This window comes from Mustelus asterias, chromosome 26 (assembly GCF_964213995.1).
Source record: "Mustelus asterias chromosome 26, sMusAst1.hap1.1, whole genome shotgun sequence".
Classification (NCBI taxonomy): domain Eukaryota; kingdom Metazoa; phylum Chordata; class Chondrichthyes; order Carcharhiniformes; family Triakidae; genus Mustelus; species Mustelus asterias.
This window is the reverse complement of record NC_135826.1, coordinates 1770561-1795353: the sequence shown is the minus strand read 5'-3', so window position 1 is coordinate 1795353 and position 24793 is coordinate 1770561. Positions and strand designations below refer to the sequence as shown.

At 40.7% G+C, this 24793-nt stretch overlaps 1 protein-coding gene across 2 annotated transcripts in view; it reads right to left on the bottom strand.

Moving 5' to 3' along the window:
- The window catches only part of safb (scaffold attachment factor B), a 53272-nt gene extending 29332 nt beyond the window's left edge, over positions 1-23940 (bottom strand). For both annotated transcript variants that reach the window (XM_078198063.1, XM_078198062.1), the window contains exons 1-11: positions 23702-23940; positions 22050-22137; positions 21749-21810; positions 16456-16713; positions 15296-15373; positions 11447-11474; positions 9472-9976; positions 8932-8981; positions 7034-7149; positions 5804-5953; positions 4474-4598 (exon numbers count right to left, since the gene is read on the bottom strand). In XM_078198063.1, coding sequence (XP_078054189.1) covers positions 4474-4598; positions 5804-5953; positions 7034-7149; positions 8932-8981; positions 9472-9976; positions 11447-11474; positions 15296-15373; positions 16456-16713; positions 21749-21810; positions 22050-22137; positions 23702-23854 — 1613 coding nt within the window. In that variant the 5' untranslated portion in view covers positions 23855-23940. The remainder of the gene's footprint in view (positions 1-4473; positions 4599-5803; positions 5954-7033; positions 7150-8931; positions 8982-9471; positions 9977-11446; positions 11475-15295; positions 15374-16455; positions 16714-21748; positions 21811-22049; positions 22138-23701) is intronic.
- Positions 23941-24793: the final 853 nt, after the last annotated feature.

The window sequence follows — 24793 nt, the reverse complement described above, 5'->3', positions numbered from 1 at the left end:
CGTTATCCACGGCTGGTTATCCCTTTTCTTACAGTCCTTCTTTATTCCTGGAATATATTGTTGCTGAGTACTGAAAAGGATCTCCTTAAAAATCCTCCACTGTTCCTCAGCTGTCCTACCTACCAGTCTGCTCTCCTAGTCCACCGTAGCCAATTCAGCCCTCATCCTATCGTACTTCCCTCTGTTCAAACAGAGGACAGTGGTATGGGACCCTACTTTCTCCTCTTCCATTTGTACCAGAAGTCCGACCATATTGTGATCACTTGACCCAAGAGGGTCCTTCACAAAAACATCCTTAATTCTACCTACCTCGTTACACATTACCAGATCGAAGATAACTCGTTCCCTCGTCGGTTCTGTAACATACTGTTCAAGGTAACTATCCCGACAGCATTCTAAGAACTCTTCCGCCATCCCACCCCTTCCAACTTGAGTCAGCCAATCAATATGCAGGTTGAAGTCCCCCATGATTTTTGCCGTTCCGTTTTTGCACACATCCATTATTTGCTTGTTTATAGCCCTCCCCACCTCAACATTATTATTTGGGGGCCTATAGACCACGCCTACTAGTGTCCTTCTCCCCCTACTATTCCTTATCTCTACCCATAACGATTCCATGTTTTGTTCCTTAGAGCCTATGTCATCCCTCACTACTACCCTGATGTTATCTTTTATTAACAGAGATACCCCACCACCTTTTCCTTCCTGTCTATTCTTCCTAAATGCCTGATGTGCAGGTTAGGTGGATTGACCATGCTAAATTGCCCCTTTAGAGTCAGGGAGACTAGCTAGGGTAAATGCCTCCAGTTATGGGGGTAGGGCCTGGGTGGGATTGTGGTCGGTGCAAACTTGATGGGCCAAATGGCCTCCTTCTGCACTTTAGGATTTTATGATTCCAGTTTTAAAGGAACATAGAACATTACAGCGCAGTACAGGCCCTTCGGCCCTCGATGTTGCGCCGACCTGTGAAACCAATCTAAAGCCCCTCTAATCTACACTATTCCAATATCATCCATATGTTTATCCAATAACCATTTGAATGCTCTTAATGTTGACGAGTCCACTACTGCTGCAGGCAGGGCATTCCACGCCCTTACTACTCTGAGTAAAGAACCTACCTCCAACATCTGTCCTATATCTCTCACCCCTCAATTTAAAGCTATGTCCCCTTGTGCTAGCCAACACCATCCGAGGAAAAAGGCTCTCACTATCCACCCTATCTAATCCTCTGATCATCTTGTATGCCTCTATTAAGTCACCTCTTAACCTTCTTCTCTCTAACGAAAACAACCTCAAGCCCCTCAGCCTTTCCTCATACGATTTTCCCACCATACCAGGCAACATCCTGGTAAATCTCCTCTGCACCCTTTCCAACACTTCCACATCTTTCCTATAATATGGCGACCAGAACTGTACGCAATACTGCAAATGCGGCCACGCCAGAGTTTTGTACAGTTGCAACATGACCTCCTGGCTCCGAAACTCAATCCCTCTACCAATAAAAGCTAACACACCGTACGCCTTCTTAACAACCCTATCAACCTGGGTGCCAACTTTCAGGGACCTATGCACATGGACACCCAGATCCCTCTGTTCATCCACACTAGCAAGTATCTTACCATTAGCCCAGTACTCTGTATTCCTGTTACTCCTTCCAAAGTGAATCACCTCACACTTTTCCACATTAAACTCCATTTGCCACCATTTGCATTAAACTCCATCTGCCACCCAAGGAACGTCCCTTCACTCTGAAGTTGAGGTTGTGTTCTTGAGTTCTGGTCTCTCTCACTAGTGGAAACGTCCTCTCCACGTCCACTCTATCTAGGTCTCTCAGTATTCTGTAAGACCCCCCTCCTCCTTCTAAACTCCATCAAGTATAGATCCAGACTCCTCAACCGCTCCTCATATGACAAACCCTTCATTCCTGAACCTCCTCTGGACCCCCTCCAGGGGAAACACATCCTTCCTTAGATATGGGGTCCAAAACTGCTCACAATACTCCAAATGGGGTCTGACCAGAGCCGTATACAGCCTCAGCAGTACACCCCTGTTCTTGTAATCTAGCCCTTGAGAAATGAATGCTAACACTGAATTTGCCTCCCTAACTGCCAACTGAACCTGCACGTTAATCTTGAGTGTCCTGAACCAGGGCTCCCAAGCCCTTTTGTGCTTCAGATTTTTGAAACCTTTCCCCATTTAGAAAATAGTCTACGCTCTATTCTTCCGACCAAAGTGCATAACCTCTCACTTTCCCACATTGTATTTCATCTACCACTTCTTTGCTCACTCTCCAAACCTGTAGCCTGCCCACTTCCTCTACATATCTTTGTACAATCCGCAAATTTAGCAACCATGCCCTCAGTTCCATCGTCCAGATCATTAATGCATATAGTGAAAAGTTGTGGCCCCAACATTGACCCCTGTGGAACATCATTAGTCACCGGTGGCCATCCTGAAAAGAACCCCCTTATCCCCACACTCTCCCTTCTGTCTGTCACCCAATCTTCTATCCATACCAGTACCTTGCGTCTAAGCTTATTTAGCAGCCTTCTGTAAGGCACCTTGTCAAAGGCTTTCTGGAAATCCAAATAAATCAAGTCCACTGGCTATCCTTTTCTAACTCCTTTGTTACCTCAAAAAATTTGTAACAGATTTGCCAGACATGACCTCCCTTTGACGAAGCCATGCTGGCTCAGCCCTATTTTACCATGCAATTCCAAGCACTCCGCAATTTCATCCTTAATAATGGAGTCCAAGATCTTATCCACAACCAAGGTCAGGCTAATTGGCCTATAATTTCCCATCTTCTCCCTCCTTCCCTTCTTAAACAGGGGTGTTACATTAGCCTTTTTCCAGTCCTCTGACACCTTCCCTGAGTAAGAAGTCTCACAACACCAGGTTAAAGTCCAACAGGTTTATTTGGTAGCACCAAATAAACCTGTTGGACTTTAACCTGGTGTTGTGAGACTTCTTACTGTGCTTACCCCAGTCCAACACTGGCATCTCCACATCATACCTTCCCTGACTCAAGTGATTCCTGAAAGATCACCACCATTACCTCCACAATCTCTTCAGCTATTTCCTTCAGAACACTGGGGCGTAGTCCATCTGGTCCGGGTGATTTATCCAACTTCAGACCTTTCAACTTCCCTAGCATCTTCTCCTTAGTGAAGGCCACTGCATTTACCTCAGTCCCCTGACTCTCTTGAAATTCTGGCATGTTATTGGGGTCTTCCACCATGAAGACTGATACAAGTACCCATTCAGTTCTTCTGCCATTTCTTTGTCCCCCATTACTACTTCTCCAACCTCATTTTCCAGCGGTCCAATGTCCATTCTTGGCTCTATCTTACCTTTTATATATCTAAAAAAGACTCTTGCAATCTTTTATATTACTAGCTAGCTTACCCTCATATTTTATCTTCTCCACCCTTATGTTTTTTTAGTTGTCCTCTGCTTGCTTTTAAAGGCTTTCCACTATTCCTCGCCTTACGGTATTCTCTTTCCTTTGCTTTTATGATATCCCTGACTTCCCTTGTCAGCCATGGTTGCCTCATCGTCCCCATAACATGCTTCCTCTTCCTTGGAATGAATTTATGTTGTGACTTTTGAATTATCCCCAAAAACACCTGCCACTGTTGTTTCAGCCTTTCCTGCTAGGTTCCCTTTCCAATCAAATCTGGCCAGCTCCTGCCTCATGGCTTTGTAGTTTCTTTTACTCAACTGTGGCAATGTTATATCCGATTCTAACGTCTCCCTCTCAAACTTCAAGGTGAATTCTATCATATTGTGGTCACTGCCCCCCAAGGGGCTTAAAGTTAAAGTTTATTTATTAGTCACAACTAAGATTTATATTAACGCTGCAATGTTACTGTGAAATTCCTCTAGTCGCCATACTCCGGCACCTGTTCAGGTCAATGCACCTAACCGGCACGTCTTTCAGACTGTGGGAGAAAACCAGAGCACCCGGAGGAAACTCATGCAGACACGGGGAGAACATGCAAACTCCACACAGACAGTGACCCAAGCCAGGAATCGAACCTGGGTTCCGGGCGTTGTGAGGCAGCAGTGCTAACCACTGTGCCACCATTAGGAGTTCCTTCACCTCAAGTTCTCTGATCAAGTCTGCCTCATTACACATTACCAGATCAAGAAGTGCCTGTTCCCTCGTGGGTTCTAGCACAAGCTAGTCCAAAAGACCACCCCATAGACATTCCACAAATTCTTTACCTTGGGACCCGCTACCAACTTGATTTTCCCAGTCCACCTACATATTGAAATCCCCCATGATTACTGTAATATTGCCTTTCCTACATGCCTTTTCTATCTCATGATTTTTTCTGTCTTGACTGCCATTAGCTATTAAGTTTTGGTCTAATTACGGGTTATGTAACATTCAGCACCTAGTAATATCACACTGACCATTTCAGAAAAGGCTACCAAAGCATCATTTTTTTTTAACAGATCACTTACTTGTCAGTTTTAGACTCTGCAGAATGGCGCCTATCACCACTGAGTTCTCGGTTTGAAGCTGACTTTGGATCCTTTTTTGAGTCGTCCTTCTTATCTGGTTTTTTACCTGAAGGCTCATTTTTAGCCTGAAAACAAAACAATTTTATAATTTATCTACTTAAAGCAACCACAGCAACCCTATCCTACAACAAGTCATATTCTGAGCTGGCAGATGACTTGCATTGTTCACCTGAAACAACAGGAATAGTCTTTCCACAAAGTTCTGCTTATTTCTCATTCTCTAATTCAGACTTTCTCAAACTTGGTGGACACTTTTCTTGCTATTTTCTGTATTTTTGGACTCTGCGCCTTTCTGCATCCCATTGCTTCTCCAAGTCTCCCGTGCTTTTGTCAATCTACCACTCAATATAATTCACACACAGCAAATTACTCTGCTTTCAGTGACAAGTCACACTAACATCTCATATTTCAGTTCACCTCACTGGCTATTGGTTGCCACATGGTGCCTTGCATCCCTTTAGTTTACACCCAATCTGGGTCAAAATAGCTTGCACAGAGTTTCTTTAACAGGTTCACAGAGGTGGCGATGGAGGAAAAGAATAAAGTGTGACTGAAAGATTGTGTTGGCCTGATGTTTCAGCACAGAATGCCATTTGTAGGAAAGATTCCGGAGCCACAGTATGCCACCCAAAACTGGATAAGCAATGGGCAGTGGCTCCCTGCTCAACATGTACAGATACAATGCAGGTCTAAGACAAGGCGGAGCAACAGTCCTGGAGTAACATGCACTGCCAGATTTGGAGAATAGAACCAGAAAATTTTCATAGCTGCCAAAATATTGGTTACTTTTCGCAAATGTGTCTTATTAAACAAAATTGTCAACCCTGTCAGACTTGGCAGCATTGCCCTAGAATCTTAAATATAGAGTCAGATGCTTAGCAATCAATGAAATGGTTTAAAAAATTAATCACTACAGACTTTAGATTACTCAAAAGATACACCATATGGCTGTTAGCCATTTCCTGAAACATATTTTATTTTTATCTTCACCATAGCACTCTGAAGGAATTGTGGAGATCCGAGTTAAACATCAAGTTAAACATCAATCACTGAAAACACTTGGAAATTTCAAACAGTTTCATTAACTATAACATTTTGCCCAATGATATTCCTGATCAATTCTAAATAAATCTCATCAATGAAATTTTCAGCTACTACTGAGTGCCAAAGGTCTATTTGAAATATAACCATTAATTTATCTGTATAGATACTAATGAACCAGTTATTGTCCAGCACTATTTGAATTTATCCTATGCTACTTTGCACTCACCTTCTCCACAGAGATCATTCGCCCATGCAGCTCTGTTCTGTGCAGATTGCCGATACATTTTGTTGCCTCCTCACTGGTTGACATGGTCACAAATCCATAGCAACGTGCTCCAGGACTGCGAGCATTAGTCACTACCTTTGCACCAACCACCTATACAGAAAAAGAATCACATTCAAGTTAACAGAACACAATCAAATTTCTTTATTCTAAAACTCATAGCAGCCAACTGGCAAAGCTGTCAGTGAATATTCACCAATTTATCGGCATAGCCTGTCCTTCAGAAAATAAACCAGTTAATCTACATCTTTACACACATTAAAACTTGACTCATGACATAATTAAAAAATCAACAAGTGTCAAATGAATTCTAGCAAAAGCAGCAAAAAGAGAGATGAAATAAGGGTGCTCTTTTGAAAGGTCAGTGCAGATTCGATGGGCTAATGTTCAAAGCTGTGCAGGTTAGGTGGATTGGCAATACTAAAATGTCCCTTAGTGTCAGGGAGATTAACAGGGTAAATATGAGGATATGGGGATAGAGCCTGGGTGGGATTGTTGCCGGTGCAGACTCAATGGACCCAGTGGCCTCTTTCTGCACTGTAGGAAATGTATTTTATTCATGTGTCTAAGGTGTCCCTATTGGTGCTGCTGGGACTATAACCGGCATCCTCTAATGCTACTGCAGCAGCATAATTGCTAGAATGTTTGTTTTAATCTGAACTAATGCTTTCTGACAATTAAAAGCATTCAGGGAAGATAGGAAGATTTTTGAGATGAGCAGAAAAGAGGATGTGTTAATGGCAATTACGTAGATAGTGAGTTCTATGATAATGAAGTTATTTTAAATTTGAGACAGAGGACCAGGAACCAACATAGGTCAGTATTGACTTTGGGTAATAAGCGAGTTGAACTCGTTACAGGATAGAAACAAAAGGTTTTATACAAGCTGGAGTTAAGGGCAGATGAAGGATGGAAAGCTGGTTGACATCAGCCAAATATCTTTGCTTTTCTGCACCTGGGCAAAAATAAATTAATCAGGAGACACAGGAGCGCATTCAGCTCATCCAATCAATGCTGAGTCTCCATAAACGAACCCAGTCAGTACCAATCGCCTATTCTATTTGAATTTAATAAGCTAAAAATTCTTAAGTGTTTTATACCTAAAGATCAACCTATAAAGATGCGTCACACATTACAAACCACTAAAAACTTCAGGATTTTCATATCCATTACCTTGCCATATTTACTGAAGAGGTTCTTCAGGTCGGTTGCTCTGGTGGCAGAGGACAGGCCACTCACCCAAAGGTTCTTGCCTGCAGCATCCGAAAGGCTGGTGCTACCAGATCGGCCTGAATGACAAGTTATTACCGTTAGCAATTAAATAAGCTTTTATTTCTGGATCAATATTAGCCCAAAAGAATTGAGCAAATGCATCAAGTAATCTGAAAACTGGGCATTTCATTCTCAGCATCAAAAAACAGAATAACAGGAAGTCTTTGAGGCAGTTACACAATTTTGTCTTTATGCCAGTTGCCATCTGAAATTCTGACTGGAGCCAAGACTAGCAAAATTAAAATGTGAAAACACAATCTATCCAGATTACATATGATCTTTCAAACACGTGCTTCTCTTCCACACATGTTAATCACCTTGTTTAAATATATTCCTTGCCGCTTTGTTGTTTGAAAATGCAACCCACAATCTCTCTAATGAACAAATATCAACCTAATTCTTAAGCATCAACAAATTATCCCAAACTAATTTATTTTGGTGGCGCATAAGAACATAAGAAATAGGAGCAGGAGTAGGCCATCTCGCCCCTCGAGCCTGCCCCGCCATTTAATAAGATCATGGCTGATCCGAAGTGGATCAGTTCCACTTACCCGCCTGATCCCCATAACCTCTAATTCCCTTACCGATCAGGAATCCATCTATCCGTGATTTAAACATATTCAACGAGGTAGCACCCACCACTTCAGTGGGCAGAGAATTCCAGAGATTTACCACCTTCAGAGAAGAGGTTCCTCCTCAACTCTGTCCTAAACTGACCCCTCTTTATTTTGAGGCTGTGCCCTCTAGTTCTAGTTTCCTTTCTAAGTGGAAAAAATCTCTCCACCTCTACCCTATCCAGCCCCTTCATTATCTTATAGGTCTCTATAAGATCCCCCCTCAGCCTTCTAAATTCCAACGAATACAAACCCAATCTGCTCAGTCTCTCCTCATAATCAACACCCCTCATCTCTGGTATCAACCTGGTGAACCTTCTCTGCACTCCCTCCAAGGCCAAGATATCCTTCCGCAAATAAGGGGACCAATACTGCACACAGTATTCCAGCTACGGCCTCACCAATGCCCTGTACAGATGCAGCAAGACATCTCTGCTTTTATATTCTATCCCCCATGCGATATAGGCCAACATCCCATTTGCCTTCTTGATCACCTGTTGCACCTGCAGACTGGGTTTTTGCGTCTCATGCACAAGGACCCCCAGGTCCCTTTGCACAGCAGCATGTTGTAATTTCTTTCCATTTAGATAATAATCCAATTTGCTATTATTTCTTCCAAAGTGAATAACCTCGCATTTGTTAACGTTATACTCCATCTGCCAGATCCTCGCCCACTCACTCAGCCTGTCCAAATCTCTCTGCAGACCTTCTACGCCCTCCACACGATTCACTTTTCCACTTATCTTTGAGTCGTCTGCAAACTTTGTTACCCTACACTCAGTTCCATCCTCCAGGTCGTCTATATAAATGGTAAATAGTTGAGGCCCCAGTACCGATCCCTGCGGCACGCCACTAGTTACCATCCGCCAACCAGAAAAGCAGTGTGTTTAAATATATAAAACAGTTATAGTAAAACATTGAGGAGTTTACTGCAAATGATTTAGTGAATACAAACAAAACTACAATTTTGTTTTGATTATACCTATATGATTTATAAATCAATTAAGAATGATGGGCAGAGAAATCACTTGCGTAACTTCTAAAAATCTTGGAATTGGCTTTTGTCAACAGCATCAAGTTCTCAGTGAATGGATTTAATGAAAGAACATGACAAGAACATAGCAACAGTTATTAACTTGAATCATGACAACTACCACTGTCAATGACTCCAACATTGTGGCCTACCTTTCTCATCCTTTGGTGCGATTTTATTATCTTTCCCATCCTTGATAGAGCTAAAGGCACAAAATCAGATTTATTAAATAGAGAATAAATGGGATTTCAGAAATGTACATTTGCAAAAAAAACTTTTTCCAAACCGAGCAATACCTACCAAAGTATACAGCTACTGTCAGTTTTAGATCACTGAAAATGCAATAAACCAAACGTATTGGATGTTGGGGTATCAATGACATTTTAGATCCCAATTGGAAATGGAACTGCATAAAAAATGCCTCATTATATTTTTGGTACTGTTGGTGAAGAGTACACAGAAGCAAAATATTCCAGTTTGTGAACAACCTCTGCAGGTTGGAGGAGAGCAGAAAGTGTAAAAGGAAGTCGTCTCTAACAGTACAGGAAAAGAAAATTAAGAACTTTTAAACAAAAATAAAAAAGATCAAAATTACCACCACTGTGCAGGCCAATTCACGAGACAGGTTTACTGGAATCTTAGTATGAATGAAAAAAAGAAAGCTTCTGATCTAGAACTGAGAAACAACAAACCTCTTGTTCTGATCACTGCCCTCTATAATCGAGGTTTCTTTCTTAGCTGCTTCATTAGAATCACCTTCATCTTCTGTTTTCATGGTTTCATCTTTGCTTTCCTCAGTTCCTGGCTGCTGTTCATTCTCTGTGCTCTCAATGCCTGCCACTTCTAACTCTTGTTTCTGTTGGTCGCTTTCTGTTTCGCTCATATTTGCTGTTGCACTTATTTCAGTTTCATTTTTGTTGCCACATGGAGCTTGATCGGTGTGTTTTGCTGAGTCAGTCCCTGGTGGTTTTGATTCTTTCTTAGGCGCATCCAAAAGCAAGTCATTGTCGAGTTCTAGTGTCAGTGCGTCCTCTGCTTGCACAGTAACTGAGATGTTGTCATCTTCTTCTTCTTCTTTCTGGTAGGACTCTATGCTGATCATTTCTTGTGTAGATAGTTGTGCCTCTTCAGGGGCTTCCTCCTCGATAGGGACTGAACTACAAGCTTCCCCCGAACTCTCGGCTACATTCTCCTTCTCTACGGGATCAATGGGAATAGAATGGCACAAGGTTTAATTACCACTGAAATACAGCAAGAACATACACGGAGCTAATGTGTCTGCCGTGTAACTATGCAGGACACTGCCCCTAGCTTTCACTAGAACCACAGGGAGATTGGAAAACTGAGGGAGCACACAACTATCTAGAAAAATCAAATGCATTGCAATTTCTTCACTAATTTACCAAAAGATATTGTATTAACCTCACATATCAGAAGTCCTCAATGCTGCAAACCGATAACTTTGGAAGTTAGCAGTAGTAGTTCAAGTGAAACCATGACATGTCCATGTATTTCCAAGAAGTAATTAGTTGAAGTCAGAAATTCCTTTGCAGTTCAAGACGATCAGAAATTATTTCCAAACTGCATCCATGAGTGTTCAATAAATGTTTCCTTTTGAGTCCTAAGTCTTCTGAATAACTTCATTTCTTCCAAGTGAAGCAAGAGTCCAACAAAACATATGTGGATAGATTGTTCATCAAGTCTTTTAACATTCCTTGGGAGATTGATCTTCTACTTGCTTTAATCTGCAGCATTTCCTGAGTTCACATGACTTTGTATTTTGCTTTTATTCAAATATCATAAACTGGTCAGTTTCTTTTACTTTGGTAATAGTTCAGTTTAGAGACTAAACTTTCCTAATAGTATTTTCACCTCATTGCCCATTATATAGATTTTGGATATTTGAATAGAGTACTCTTGCGTACTCGTACACATCACCAGATCAAGGTTAGAAAATCCAATTAGATTGCAAAAAAGGCTAACAGCATTAATTTGTGCTGGCCTTACTTTTTTATATATACATGCCTGTAGAGCACAACTGAGTCATTGTCTCCCCTCCTCCCGAAAAGAACTCCCAGGCCAAAATCCCTCAGATAAGAACACCTGCACATTTATTTTTGCCCTACGATGACAGAAAACATAGTTAAATTACAAACCCAATGGGATGACAGGTTGATGGGTCTCAAGGTCTCACTAAAAATATACAACTGGCAGAATTTAAGTAAATTTAAAATCAGGTGCTGAGGTTTAATAATCACCTCACAACTCATTCGTTATTAAGTGCATTAACAGCCATTATAGCCCCATAAAACCAATGTGCAAGTCTGTATCATACTGTGAGTGACAGGATTATGTGCAATTTATCAATTAAGAATGATTGATAATCAACAGAAACATATATAGAGCATTGCTGATTCTTCCCATTTAGAAAAGCTAACAGATGTTTGAATGTTGTCAGTTATATTGGGTCAGTTGTGCAATTAAAGCTTTGTATTAATTGAATTAAGGTAGATCTGGGATATGCCTAAGTTTTCCAGTCTCCCTGTACCTGTGCTGCTCTGAACCACTGCTATTATACACCAAAATACTTGCATGTGATCACGTTTTTTTAATGTGAGAAAAAATAAGTTGCACTGGGGCACATGGATAGGAGGGCTTCTTTAATACCTGTTTCTTCAAGTAAATCTTCAGCATCCTGAAAACAAATGAGATTAGAAATTGTTAATACTACTTATATCTGTCATGAAGATTACAATTAAGAAATTAAGTAACTTTTCAAGCTCTTTTTTGGCTGACCTAAGCACAATGCAATTTATAAGCAAATATTACCTGAAATACACAGTAGTATATGTTTTAACAGAGCTGAATTTGTCTTTTCTGTGTTCACTTCAATGAATATTTCCCACTTTTACATTCCTGGCACAAGCCAAGGAAACCAAAAATTTGAAAATTATGTACCCGCAGGCTAAGTTGATTTCACAGAACTGGATCTGCCACAGATGAAGGATACAAAAATACACAAACTATTTAAAAACCTTTCAATTTAGGGAACTGCAAAATCAAATGTTTACAGCAGTGTTCTGGCAACTGTTAATACCGACTACAACTAAACCAATAGATCTAAAGTACACCACCTTGGTTCAAATCAGGTTTCCAAAGCATTTCTGTTGTAAACCATTACACAAATGCAAGCTGTTGTTGTAATATTAAAATGGTCAAAGGATGTACTAAGACACTGCAAAACACGTACGTTTCCCCAGAATAGCAGGTAGCAATTCTTTTGAACAAATGTAAACTTTTAAATACAATATCCCCTTCAATTTACCCCTCTGTATGCATACATTTAAAAATCCTTCACTGATACTTCTAACCTGCCCCAATATAACAAGGAAATCTCCTTCAATGTCTTCTCTTTCCAACTACCAGATCGCCACTGCAGACCTTCAAGGAGCTATTCTCTGCCCACAACCTACATGATGTCTCCCAATCTGATGGTCTGTGCAAGCTTTAAGTATGCTGATGTCCCATTTCTGACTTGAGTCCCCAAACCATTTCTATCAAACTGAAATCAATGAATCACAGCTTCCTCCAGCAACCTAGACTGATGGCAGTTTTCAAGTCCGCCCCCCCGCAACCTCAACTGTTTCCATGCAAGTTCTTCAATCACTCTGGCTAAAATAGGCTATGGGATTCAAACCCTATATTTCCCATCCATCATCAAAACTGTTCATTTCTAACTCTGCAATATTGACCTCCACCAATCCTACTTTAACCTGTCATTGAAACCATGCTCGTCACCTCTAGCTCTTTTTCAATACTGTTGTAGCTGATCTCCTACCCTCCACAAGCTCTGAGCAGTCTGAAACTCACCTTCATTTTACCCAACTCTAAATGCTTAGCCACTGCCACATCTTTCTCAAAACATTGACTTCTCATCAGCCGACATAAAGCACCACATCCCCAACATACTTCATCCCAATGCCTTTTGACTCTCTTTGGTCCCCTAAACATTGGCCTTTAAAGCCTTCACCCCTCATCACCCCAAATTTCTGCATATTTAGACCATTCAGGCCCCAAGACTCCTTCGCCATTTGTTGGAATCATGGCTGATCTGATTGTGGTCTCAACTCAACTTTCCTGTCTATTCCTATATGCTTTGACTCCCTTATCAATCAAGAATGCATCCAACTCAGCCTTGAAAATATTCAATGGCCGTGCACCCACTACAGACCGACGAACTTTTGAATTCTCCTCTTTGTAAAATAGTGATATGCAAGGGTAAGCCATCAACACAAATGGACTGAACTACTCCCTGGAATATCACTGGTCACATGAATTGTACTTACAGCACAATGTTTCAAATTGCTGTTTTTCTTAATTTGGCACATCACCAGTGTTGAAGCATTACAAATCACATCAGAAGATAATGGGCACAGAAAACTATGCACAAGTGAAACATGGCACTGAGGAAGTAGTACTGCAATGACACTGCAGTGGCACGCAAGGGGCAGAGGAAAGGCCTGGCACATGAGGGGCAGACAACTAGGGAAAGGGCCGGCAGATGAGAGAATGGGAGGGAAATGAGGGACAACCTAGGATTTGCAGAATGGGGGATTGGGATGGATATGTCATGAGAAGGAATGATGGAAGTTTTAAAGAGTAGTAGGTAGCAATAAATGCTAACTTCACAGTCAATGTTTTGCACATTGCTGCTCATTCAAATTTTCCCTTTGATAAACGTTTCACTTTCCTGCACTTGCAGCCAACATTGGCTACACTTGTTACTGACTCTTGCTGTTTACCTCATAATACTGCCTCATCTACAAACAAAACTATAAATAAAATCCTACTGAACTTGCAATTAATAAATAGATTTGTTTTTAGTGAATGGAGTTTCATACAGTGAAATGAAACTCCAAAACAGCAGGCGAATAGCACAAATGGGACACTTGCATTTATCATTGGGGCATAGAGTATAAGAGCAAGGAGGTAATGTCGGAGCTGTAAAGAATACTGGTTAGGCCACAGCTGGAGTACTGTGTGCTGTTCTAGTTAAATAGAAACATGGAAAAACTACAGCACAAAACAGGCCCTTCGGCCCCACAAGTTGTGCCGAACAAATCCCTACCTTTAACCCTCCATCCTATTAAGTCCCATGTACTCATCTAGGAGTCTCTTAAAAGACGCTATTGAGTTTGCCTCCACCACCACTGACGGCAGCTGATTCCACTCGCCCACCACCCTGTGTGTGAAAGACTTCCCCCGAACATTTCCCCGGTACCTACCCCCCAGCACCTTAAACCTGTGTCCTCTCGCAGCAGCCATTGGGAAAACCCTGGGAAAAAGCCTCTGAGAGTCCACCCGATCTATGCCTCTCAACATCTTATATACCTCTATTAGGTCTCCTCTCATCCTACATCTCTCCAAGGAGAAAAGACCGAGCTCCCTCAGCCTATCCTCATAAGGCATGCCACTCAATCCAGGCAACATTCTTGTAAATCTCCTCTGCACCCTTTCAATCTTTTCCACATCCTTCCTCACCAGAACTGAGCACAGTACTCCAAGTGGGATCTAACGAGGGTCCTATATAGCTGCATCATTATCCCCGGACTCCTAAACTCAATCCCTTGATTGATAAAGGCCAGCACACCATAAGCCTTCTTAACCACCTCCTCCACCCGTGGGGCCGATTTTAGAGTCCTACTGACCCGGACACCTTGGATGTGATTGCAGAAGAGGGGGTACAGAAGAGATTCCCAGGATGTTGCCTGGGCTTGTTTCCTCTAGAACAGAGAAGGCTGAGGAGGGACATGATTGAGGTGTATTAAGATTGTGAGGGGTATGGACAGGGTGAATAGGAAGCAATTGTTCCCCTTGGTTGAGGGGTCACTCACTAGGGGGCATAGTTTTAGGGTGAGGGGCAGGAAATTCAGAAGGGATTTAAGAGTTCTTTCACTCATGGGTAAGAAATCTGGAATGCACTGCCTGGGATGGTAGTGAAGGCTGGAAACCTTAACCTTTAAAAAGTATTTGGATGAGCATTGAAACATCATAATATTTAAAGGATATGGGACAAGTGCTGGAAAATGGGATGAGCATGACTTTAGTCAGTTGTCAGTGAAGATTCAATGGGCTGAAGGGCCTTTTCTACACTCTACATCTCTTCCATTTTAACTGCAAGATGCATCTCCAGGAGCAGCAAAGAAAATGACCTTGTTACTGGCAACAAAACAATATCAAACTAATTGAACATAATTAAGTTTGTAACATTAGCTTCTCACTAATGTAAGCTGTCAACAGTATTACCATTTCCTAAATGGACCAATGCAGCTTATGAAATAGCAGCTGCTGTTTTATACAAACATATGAAATAGGAGCTGGAGTAGGCCATTCGGCCCCTTGAACCTACTCCACCATTCAATTAAATCACAGCTTATTGAATTCAAAATGACATTTGTTTCAAGGAGCCCTTTTTAGTAGCCTTTGAAAATTAACAATCAAAAAGTGGCACCCTACTTCTTTAATTGACATAGACTCCTCCTCTGCAACGCAAGGCATCTGTGTGTTGATCATCTCCTTTGGTTCATCCACAATCTGAAATATTATATCAAGTATTAAATTCTTCAGGAAGAGTTCAAATTGAATTGACATGCAAACATGCCCATTGAATGTGTGCAATAAAAATGCTACATGTAAGCATATTTTGTTTCAAATCCAACAGCAAAGTGACCCTGCAGCTCCAGAAATAGATGCAATTCAGTCCATTCAGTAGTTTCCAAAATGTAATTGTCATACTAATATTATATAAGTTACAAGAGGTTGAAAATCAAGGTGACTTTTTGACAGGCAGTCAGATTGTTATAAAAATTGTGCCCAAGAGCTCCCTGTTCCTTCGTACAGCATTTCACCCAGCATCAGCAGAACTGAACGTTTGCAAATTAAAGATTAACATTGCTGGGTCAAAGGACACATTGGACACCCAATAGCAGCATTTTAAGCACTATCCAGGTCAGACATGAGTTAGGAGTGCAGTTCTTTCTTCTCTGCTCTATCCCAATCTCAGACAACACCGTACCGATGTCGTTTCAATACTGTGTGTCCCCCCCACAAGCCCATTAAACTGAGGATCCCTTATTACTGACACCTCTCCAATCGGAGGAAATAGTGGCTTCCCTATTCACTTTAAGACTGCTCATCATTTAAAAAATCTAAAATGTTCTCAGTCGTCAGTACAACAGTGGAAATAATTTGTCATTAAAATTTCTCAACTCGAATCTTCCCACCATTCTTGTTAATCGATGCAATACACTACGGTTTTAATATCGTATTTGTAATTGAAATTGAATAGTGGTGGCCTCACCTATTTGCACAAATTTGAGCTGTTTTCACCCTAATTTATAAAATCAAAACTTTTTTTTCCCTTTAAAATACTTTCAATTCTGAAGTTATCAATTTAGTTATTGCTACTGTGGCCAAAGGGGAAACTTTTATCCCAAGAGTCTGGGTGATATCAGAACCCAGGACAAGAAGCTATTTTAACCCACAGCAGCATTCAGTCCCTTCTAGAATAAGTAAAATTCCAAGTTCAGCTTTGATCCCTTTATTACAGATCCTACCCATCAACAATTGAATGCAAACACACATCGATGAAAAGAGCTAATTTAAATTCTTCATACTTCAGCTGGAAGATCTGTGCTTAAAATTAGAGGTGACTCCAGAGGTTCTTCTGCACCCATTTCCAAAGGCAGCTGCATAGTGATATCGACAGGTAGTCCTACGTGTTCGATATTCTCAGTTAAGGATGCGGTGATTTGTTCAATCTCATTTTCATCAGCACATCCTGCCATTGCGCCTTCAATGTCAGTTTCAGGCCCAAAATTAACATCCAATGCTGAAATGTCCTGTAATTGGTCAACACTGGCTTCAATGTCCTCCTATAATGAAATATGCACATTAGGGTGAGACTATCACAAGCCGGGAAACATTTAAAACAGTTATATGATACAGTGCCAAGTTACCATTCTGTAGATCTCGTAATAACCATGTACCTCTTTATGACCTGAAATGCATAATTATGTTTAATTTATCTGAGTGTTTCTTATAAAAAGGCAGTCAGCAGTTCAGTTAGGGAATAAGCAGAGACAGTTGCAGCTCACTGAGTCGATGGACCAAGAGAAAATGTTAATGAGGCCTGCATCATAGGCAAAGAAAATAATAACTTTACTGATCATTGTGCGGATAAAAGCTCATGCTCAGCTTGGAGACAGTTCAAGAGGTGAAAGAGGGGCCGAAAGATTTGCCTAGCTTGGAGCTAAAGGAGGAAATCCACTGTAGCCTCCACAGTGAAAGGCAGTTAGCCGTAAGAAGTCAGCTTGGAGCAGGCCATGTAGGTAAAACATCAGGATAAAGATCTGTGTGAGGTCTGAAAAAAATTGAGGTTAGATAAAAAGTCAGGTGAATTCCAGAGGGCTGTGTCATACCTTTGGGTTGGTCCAAGGAAAAGAAAATGAACTTAAGATATGGTAAGGGAACGATTGGGGCAAAACTGGGTTCAGAGCATACACCATTATAAACTATAGCATCAAGTTGTATTCAAATTTGTTTTTTGATTGAAAATGTTAACTTCTATGGCATAGCTCTTTCAGTTATTGGATATTTGGATTTCCCAAACCAAATGTAGGAACTTTTATAAAAAGTTTGCAGATATAAAAATTAGTCATATAGTTGACAGTGAGGAAGGCAGCACAAAAATATAGATCAAGTGAGCAGAAAAGTGGAATCCAATCCAGAGATGTATGATGTGATGCATTTTGGGAGGTAGTACAAGGCAAGGGACACATAGTAGAATAGGTCCATAAGGGTTAAGATATGACACGTTTTCCTTCAGTACTATGGGGCTATCTACACATGGACTGCAGCATCTCAAAGCGGCAGCTCACCACTTCCTCAAGGGCCGTTATGGATGGGCAATAAATGCCGGCCTAACCAGTGGAGCCCACATTCTATGAACAAATAAGTTTTAAAAATTAGCAAATGTATGAAATATAAGAGCAGAGATAATATGCTAGCACTGTAAACACTGGGGGTTAGAGCATATATTGAATTCTGCATACAGATCTGGCCATCGCATTACAGGAAAATTTGACTGCACTGGAGGAGTGTAGAGATTTAAGTGGATATTGTTAGGACCTTAAAATTTTAATGAGGAAAGAGGGAGTGGAGGCGTGACTGATCGTAGCTTTTCACTGTCCCTGTAGCAATAGTCTGAACGGCCTCCTTGGTGTCATCATTTTCTTTAATTGTATAACACTGGAGCAGATCCTGCAACCTAGGAACAGGAGTAGGCCAGCATCTTGGGAGAGAGAAAATGTGGTCTTCTTGCTCAATTTAAATAATTTGGAAAAACAGAGATAATTTTTCAACTTTTGAAAAAAATCCTTGATTAAAAATTTTCTTCCTCCGTATCCAACGGTCAAGTGTCCTATGCATGCTGCGCCTCAACACAGCATAGATTTTAAGCCTTGGGAATTCAGCCTTTAGTTTACTTGTCTTTTGACAAAAGCAAAGAAACTCCTGAATCACAATTTGGCGATGTCGTTGAAACATCTTGAGGTATGTTGGGGAACAATGGTCCAGATTTTATTGTCAAAATAACCAAGAATCTGATGGAGCAAATGGTTCAGTAACATAAGAGAGGCAGATACATGGTGAAACGCAAACATCCAGGAGGTCTTAATCAAGCTATGCATTTGCTTCACGAAAATTACATTGCACTGTTTGCCCCATTGTGGAAATACATAGAATATGGTGAAGTTGCTGCATTGTGCAATAAACACATGAATGAATGTTAAGTTTTTAAGGTATTTGCTACCAAATAAACCTGTTGGACTTTAACCTGGTGTTGTGAGACTTCTTACTGTGCTTACCCCAGTCCAACGCTGGCATCTCCACATCAAGTTTTGTCCAGTCAGAAATGTTAATTACTATCAATATTGCTGAAGAGAGACATATTTAAAATATCTTTCTTGAACTCATCAGGACAAATTTTAGACAACCACAACAATTTATACTACTGGAGAAAGGGGTGATGATTGGTTAACAAGTCGACTTTGAGTGGTGAGGTATTAGCACTGATAAAACAACGAAGAACAAAGGGCTCCTCAAGTTCCTGGGTAATTAGAAGACAGTAAGAAGTTTAACAACACCAGGTTAAAGTCCAACAGGTTTATTTGGTAGCAAAAGCCACACAAGCTTTCGAGGCTCTAAGCCCCTTCTTCAGGTGAGTGGGAATTCTGTTCACAAACAGAATTTATAAAGACACAGACTCAATTTACATGAATAATGGTTGGAATGCGAATACTTACAACTAATCCAGTCTTTAAGAAACAAAACAATGGGAGTGGAGGTCCCATTGTTTTGTTTCTTAAAGACTGGATTAGTTGTAAGTATTCGCATTCCAACCATTATTCATGTAAATTGAGTCTGTGTCTTTATAAATTCTGTTTGTGAACAGAATTCCCACTCACCTGAAGAAGGGGCTTAGAGCCTCGAAAGCTTGTGTGGCTTTTGCTACCAAATAAACCTGTTGGACTTTAACCTGGTGTTGTTAAACTTCTTACTGTGTTTACCCCAGTCCAACGCTGGCATCTCCACATCATAATTAGAAGACATCAGGCTTGAACAAATTCCTTTTGTTTGTCAAATTGATTGTTGGCGTAGCTTTTAACTACTCAGGAGTGCTGCCTAATTGCGAAATCACACATCTAACAATAGACGGTATGTCTTGGGTTTTGTGAATGTAAACTGGTCGAGTCTGTACTGTGCCTATTACAAACAATTGAAAGAACATGCTGCTTCATTTGATCAAAATTGTTGGAACATATGGCGTCTGTACCTGGCATCGCACCGGTATTGAAATTCATAAATGACTTAACCATGTGTTAATACTGTTAAATGTGTTAATACTTTTGTACAATCTCTCTAGCACTGAAAATTAACTACTGAAAGTTTGAGGACCCATTTATTCAGATTTTAATTATACAAGTAGCAAAGAAATGGAAGCAGGTGTAGGCTATACAGCTCCATGAATCTGCTCTGCCATTTAATAAGAGCTCCATCTGACGAAGGGGCAGTGCTCCGAAAGCTTATGGTATTTGCTACCAAATAAACCTGTTGGACTTTAACCTGTTGAGAGACCTCTTACTGTGCTTACCCCAGTCCAACGCCGGCATCTCCACATCATTATTTATTGTCCATCTCTCAATGCCCTTGAGCATTTGACACAGCAACGGTGCAGGAACAGTGATATATTCCGTGTCAGTGGCAAGTGGCTTGTTTTTTTGGGGGGGGGGGGGGGGGGGGGGGATGGTAAAGAGTGGTTGTTTCGGGGGGGGGGGGGGGGGGAATGGTAAAGAGTGGTTGTTTCCATTTACTTGCTGCCTTTCACCCTCAAAATAAAAATGTCATGATTCCCATATGCTTTACATTATTTACTATATCTATCAATGACATTTTAATAATTGACATACATGGCCCTCATAGACCTAAAAAGAACAAAACTGGGAGTCTCGGAAAACCAGATAGAGTGAGGATGCCCTCAAATTGAAATGCAATTTTACCCATTCAATTCATCTTTCAGAATCATTTTCACGCTTTCTACACGGTTTACAATGCTGCCTGTGTTTGTGCCATCAACAAACTGGATGATGAGGTCTTCTATCCCATTATCGAAGACCTTAGCAAATAGTGAATAGTTGAAACTTTTGACATATTGTGACACCACTGGTCATATCCTGCCAATTTACCTGCCCATTCTGATATTTATTTGACAGAAGTTCGAAAGAGAATAGAACACAAGCATTCTAAATGCACACAAAGCTAGACAATGAGAAAAATATACTCCAAAGGTGGTCCTCCTGAAACATTAACTGTTGCCTGAACTGAGTGACTGCAGAAATTTTCTGTTTTTATATTAAAATCTCCAAGTGGTTTTCTACACATTCTACAACAATCTTCTAAACAGGCTCTAGATGCCATATCGGATATTTATTTCTAGGATGCACGAAGAAAAGGAAATCCCTAAGGACACTTGATGCAAAGCTTGAGATCAAAATGAAGATTTCAGAAATCTTCTTTCAATGTTTATACATTTAGCAGACAAAATGACAGCGTGTCAAGGCAAAGGAAACAGAGAGAGAAAAGATGTAATGGAGAAATGTAGTGCCACCCAGTACAGAATGTCAAAGCAAAAGAAACTGATCCATTAGAAGTGCCGTAAAAACAGGTGTTGACTTGAGACATCAGGTGTCATAATTAGAGAACAAAATCAGGACGCAGGGGAATTGACATAGGTAAGTGCATACAGCTGAGAATTTAGGCATACCTCACTGGCCTTGATGAATATCTGTATTCAAACTTGTAAAAAAATACTTTTTGCTGAGCCTTTACCAAAATAAATCCAAAGAATTTTGAAGATATCAGATTAAGACCACCTCAAAGCCAAATCCTCTTTGAAATCTATTCTTTATACACTAAAAACAGCTCTATGAGCCAATGCGTTATAAAACGGAAACAAGATTAATTGCCGCTTGCACTCAAACCAAAGTTCCACTACATCAACGTGTATTTTGTTGATCAACTGGATGAGTAGTTTTTTTTAAAATTGTGGGTTTATTCCTTCATAAGTGCACATAAACTCAAAGCCATCAACTAAACACATCACTTTTATATAAAAATGAAATGTGTATTATGTTTAAAATGTAGTTCAGATACCCAACATGCATTTTTGGTTAACTCACTAACTGGGCTCTTGCTGGGTTACGTTGAAAGAACCAAAAATTACAAGACCAGGTAAAATTAAAAATCATTCAATGTTATTTGGAATAAAGGAGCGTAAATGTGGAACATTAAATCATTTTTTTGCTGAGCTTCATATGTATTACTCTGGAATCATAGTGCCTAATCACCAACCTGTCCATCGCCAGAATCCTCCTCCAGACCATCATCAGTTCCATCATCCTCTGCTCTCCGACCTACATCCAAACAATATAAACAAGCTTAAAAATTTGAATTGCACAAAAGGATACACAAAAACAGGTCCTGTTTAAGATCACTCATGGTGAGCCAGAGTACTAGCTTAAGAGTGTAACCAAAAATACAGAAACATGCACAAGATGCTTAATATTAGTTCAAGGAGATTCAAAAGGGAGTGCTGATCACATGGGTTTTCCATTTATTGGATATGTGCTCTAAACATTTCTACATAAACTACCTTTTCCTGTCCGCTTTGATATTTTCCGTCCTGGAGTGTCTGCCGCAATTGGAATTTCATCAGGATTCCCTCCTTCCTCTTCTACTGCCTAGAGTCAGAGACCACAATTATTATTACGTGAAAAGGGTAAAAAACTTGTATTTATAAAATTATTTATGGAAAAATGTGTTAAATACTTAAAAGGGTAAAAATCCTGATGAGTTAAAAGAAATAAAGCAGTTGAGCAGTTTGCTTAAATTGTAATTGGAGAAATCACAAGGATATTACCTATATGGAGGAATTTGATACCAACAAGTACTCTTGAAATCTCCATATGATTTAACACACATCCTCCATTTCCATTATGGCAGAACCTTGGCTACCATAATCATACATGATTAAATTTTCTTGCTTCATTCCAATTAATAGTTCAAAGGGCTCCTGAAATATTATCTGTATTAACCCTCTTTAACCATGTATTTGCCGCCTCCAACTTACTAAAATTCACCAAACCTTTCGGAAATCACCTTCAGATTATTTATTTTGTGTAAACTGCTATAAACTGCAAGTTGTTAATTTTTACATCAAACATTTAGGTTGGAAAACCTGCAAGATTTACATGAGCTCAGATGTAACCTCCTGAATCCACCACTACTCCCATCATGGAGAATTACTTTCAGATATTCTCCTGATCAGCACCTTTAAGAAAAACTATTTCTAATGCAAGGAAAATGACTGAAACTTCAAGGTGTGGTTGAAAAATAACACCACTACTGGCAACTACAGCATTAATTACTGCAATGGAGATATTTTAGACTAATCAGTCACTGCAACCACAATTGGTTCATATTCTAGTCTTATATTAATTTGAGTTTGTACACCTTACAAAATCCCTTCATATTTAGCCAGAAATATCCTTCTCAATTTACTAAAACTGTTAAGTTGTAATCTTCAAAATCGTGAAACGTAGAATTGCCAATACAATAAACTACTAATCTATTTCATGTTTTAATCTTCAACGCAGATATTCCTGGTACTTTGCAACTACCAATTTTGAATTCTACATGAATAGGAGAAACTGTTACCAGCTCCTCTGTTTTGCAATTCACATCAGGTTTAGAATCGCAAAAGGCATTTAATTAAAGTCCTTCTGGTGTATGTTAACTATTCTCAAGGAGATTGTACTTCGCTAACCAGATTAGTGATCTGCAGTAACAGGGTTCAAACTGGCCCCAGAAAACACGTGGTATTTTCGGGACAAAAGAGAAGCTTTTGCACAAAATTGAGTAAATTAGCTTTAAAGCTGAAGAGGAAACAAAGTCAATGCGGATTTCAAATAGCATGGAGCGGGAATTTTCAGACGAATTTCAGAGGAAAGATGTGAACGAGAATGAAGGCCACTCGTTAACATTTTTGAAGAGCTGCTAAGAGCGTTTTGTTTGGAGGAAGAACGGGAATTCAATGAGGAAAGGTATTTCCATCGGGAATACGAGATAAATACAAGAGCGGAGAGGAGTGAGCGGCAGCGGCACAACCAAACTGATTGGCGAGGATGTGTGGCCTTCCTCACCGAGCAGAGGCCTGACTCCGAGCCTGGGGCAGGGAGGGGGCCCCGCGGTGCTGTCCAGGCCTTAGGCCTGGCGCTTTGCAATTGCTGCCCAAGCCTCCCTCACCTTGCGGAGTCGCTCCACCAGGACGCTCTTGTTGCCGTTCGTGTCGAGGTTTCTCTTTTTTAGCTGCGCTTTCAGATCCACCACCCGCAACTCGGCGATGCTGCGCAACTCTTCCGCCGCCGCCTGCGCCACAGACTCGCTCTCCGCCGCCATCACCGCGATCCGACCGCCAGGGACGAAGTGAACAAAATGGCGCCGCCTGCTCGGAGGGGGAAACCGGCGTCAGGCACTGTGCGTGCGGGGAGGCGCATGCGCGAGGTTGCATGGTCTGTCGGGGCCTTGAACACTGCGCATGCGCATAACATCCTCGTCAAATAGCCAATGGGACACTGAGTGGAATTGCAACATTTAGTAAAGTTCAAGGATCAGAGATCACCCGGTAATAAATACATCACATAACCAACACAGCCTAGAACCAATCTATCATGTAACCAATACAACCCATAAACAATACATCATATAGTTATATCATATATAGTTATACATCATATAGTTATAAAGCACCTATAGCTTCATGAAACGTCCCAAGGTACTTCACAGGAACATTATACAATAACTCTGACATTGAGTCACATAAGGGCATATCAGGTCGGAGGCCCAAAAACGTGGTCAAAGGGATTGTCTTCAAGGAGGAAAGTAGAGTTCAGTGAGGGGATTCCAAGGCTTACGGACTAGGCAGCTGAAGCCACAGCCACTAATGGTGGCACAATTATAATTGGAAGTGCACAAGAGGCCAGGTATCATAAACAAAAACATATTTAAAGGCTCTAGGATTGGAGGGGATTACAGAGAGGGTGGGGCATGTCCTTTGGGAAATTGAAATCTGTGATTTGTAAACATGTTATTTCACATATTCATCAGCCAAATTCCAAATGTATGGATAAAAACAAATTACTGCGGATGCTGGAACCTGAAACCAAAAGAAAATGCTGGAAAATCTCAGCAGGTCTGGCAGCATCTGAAAGGAGAGAAGAGAGCTGACGTTTCGAGTCTAGATGAACCTTTGTCAAAGCTCTGGTCTCCACATCGAATTCAAGAACTTCAGATAATTAGCTCTACCCCACCCTGACCCCTTTGTTTTCATTTTATTTA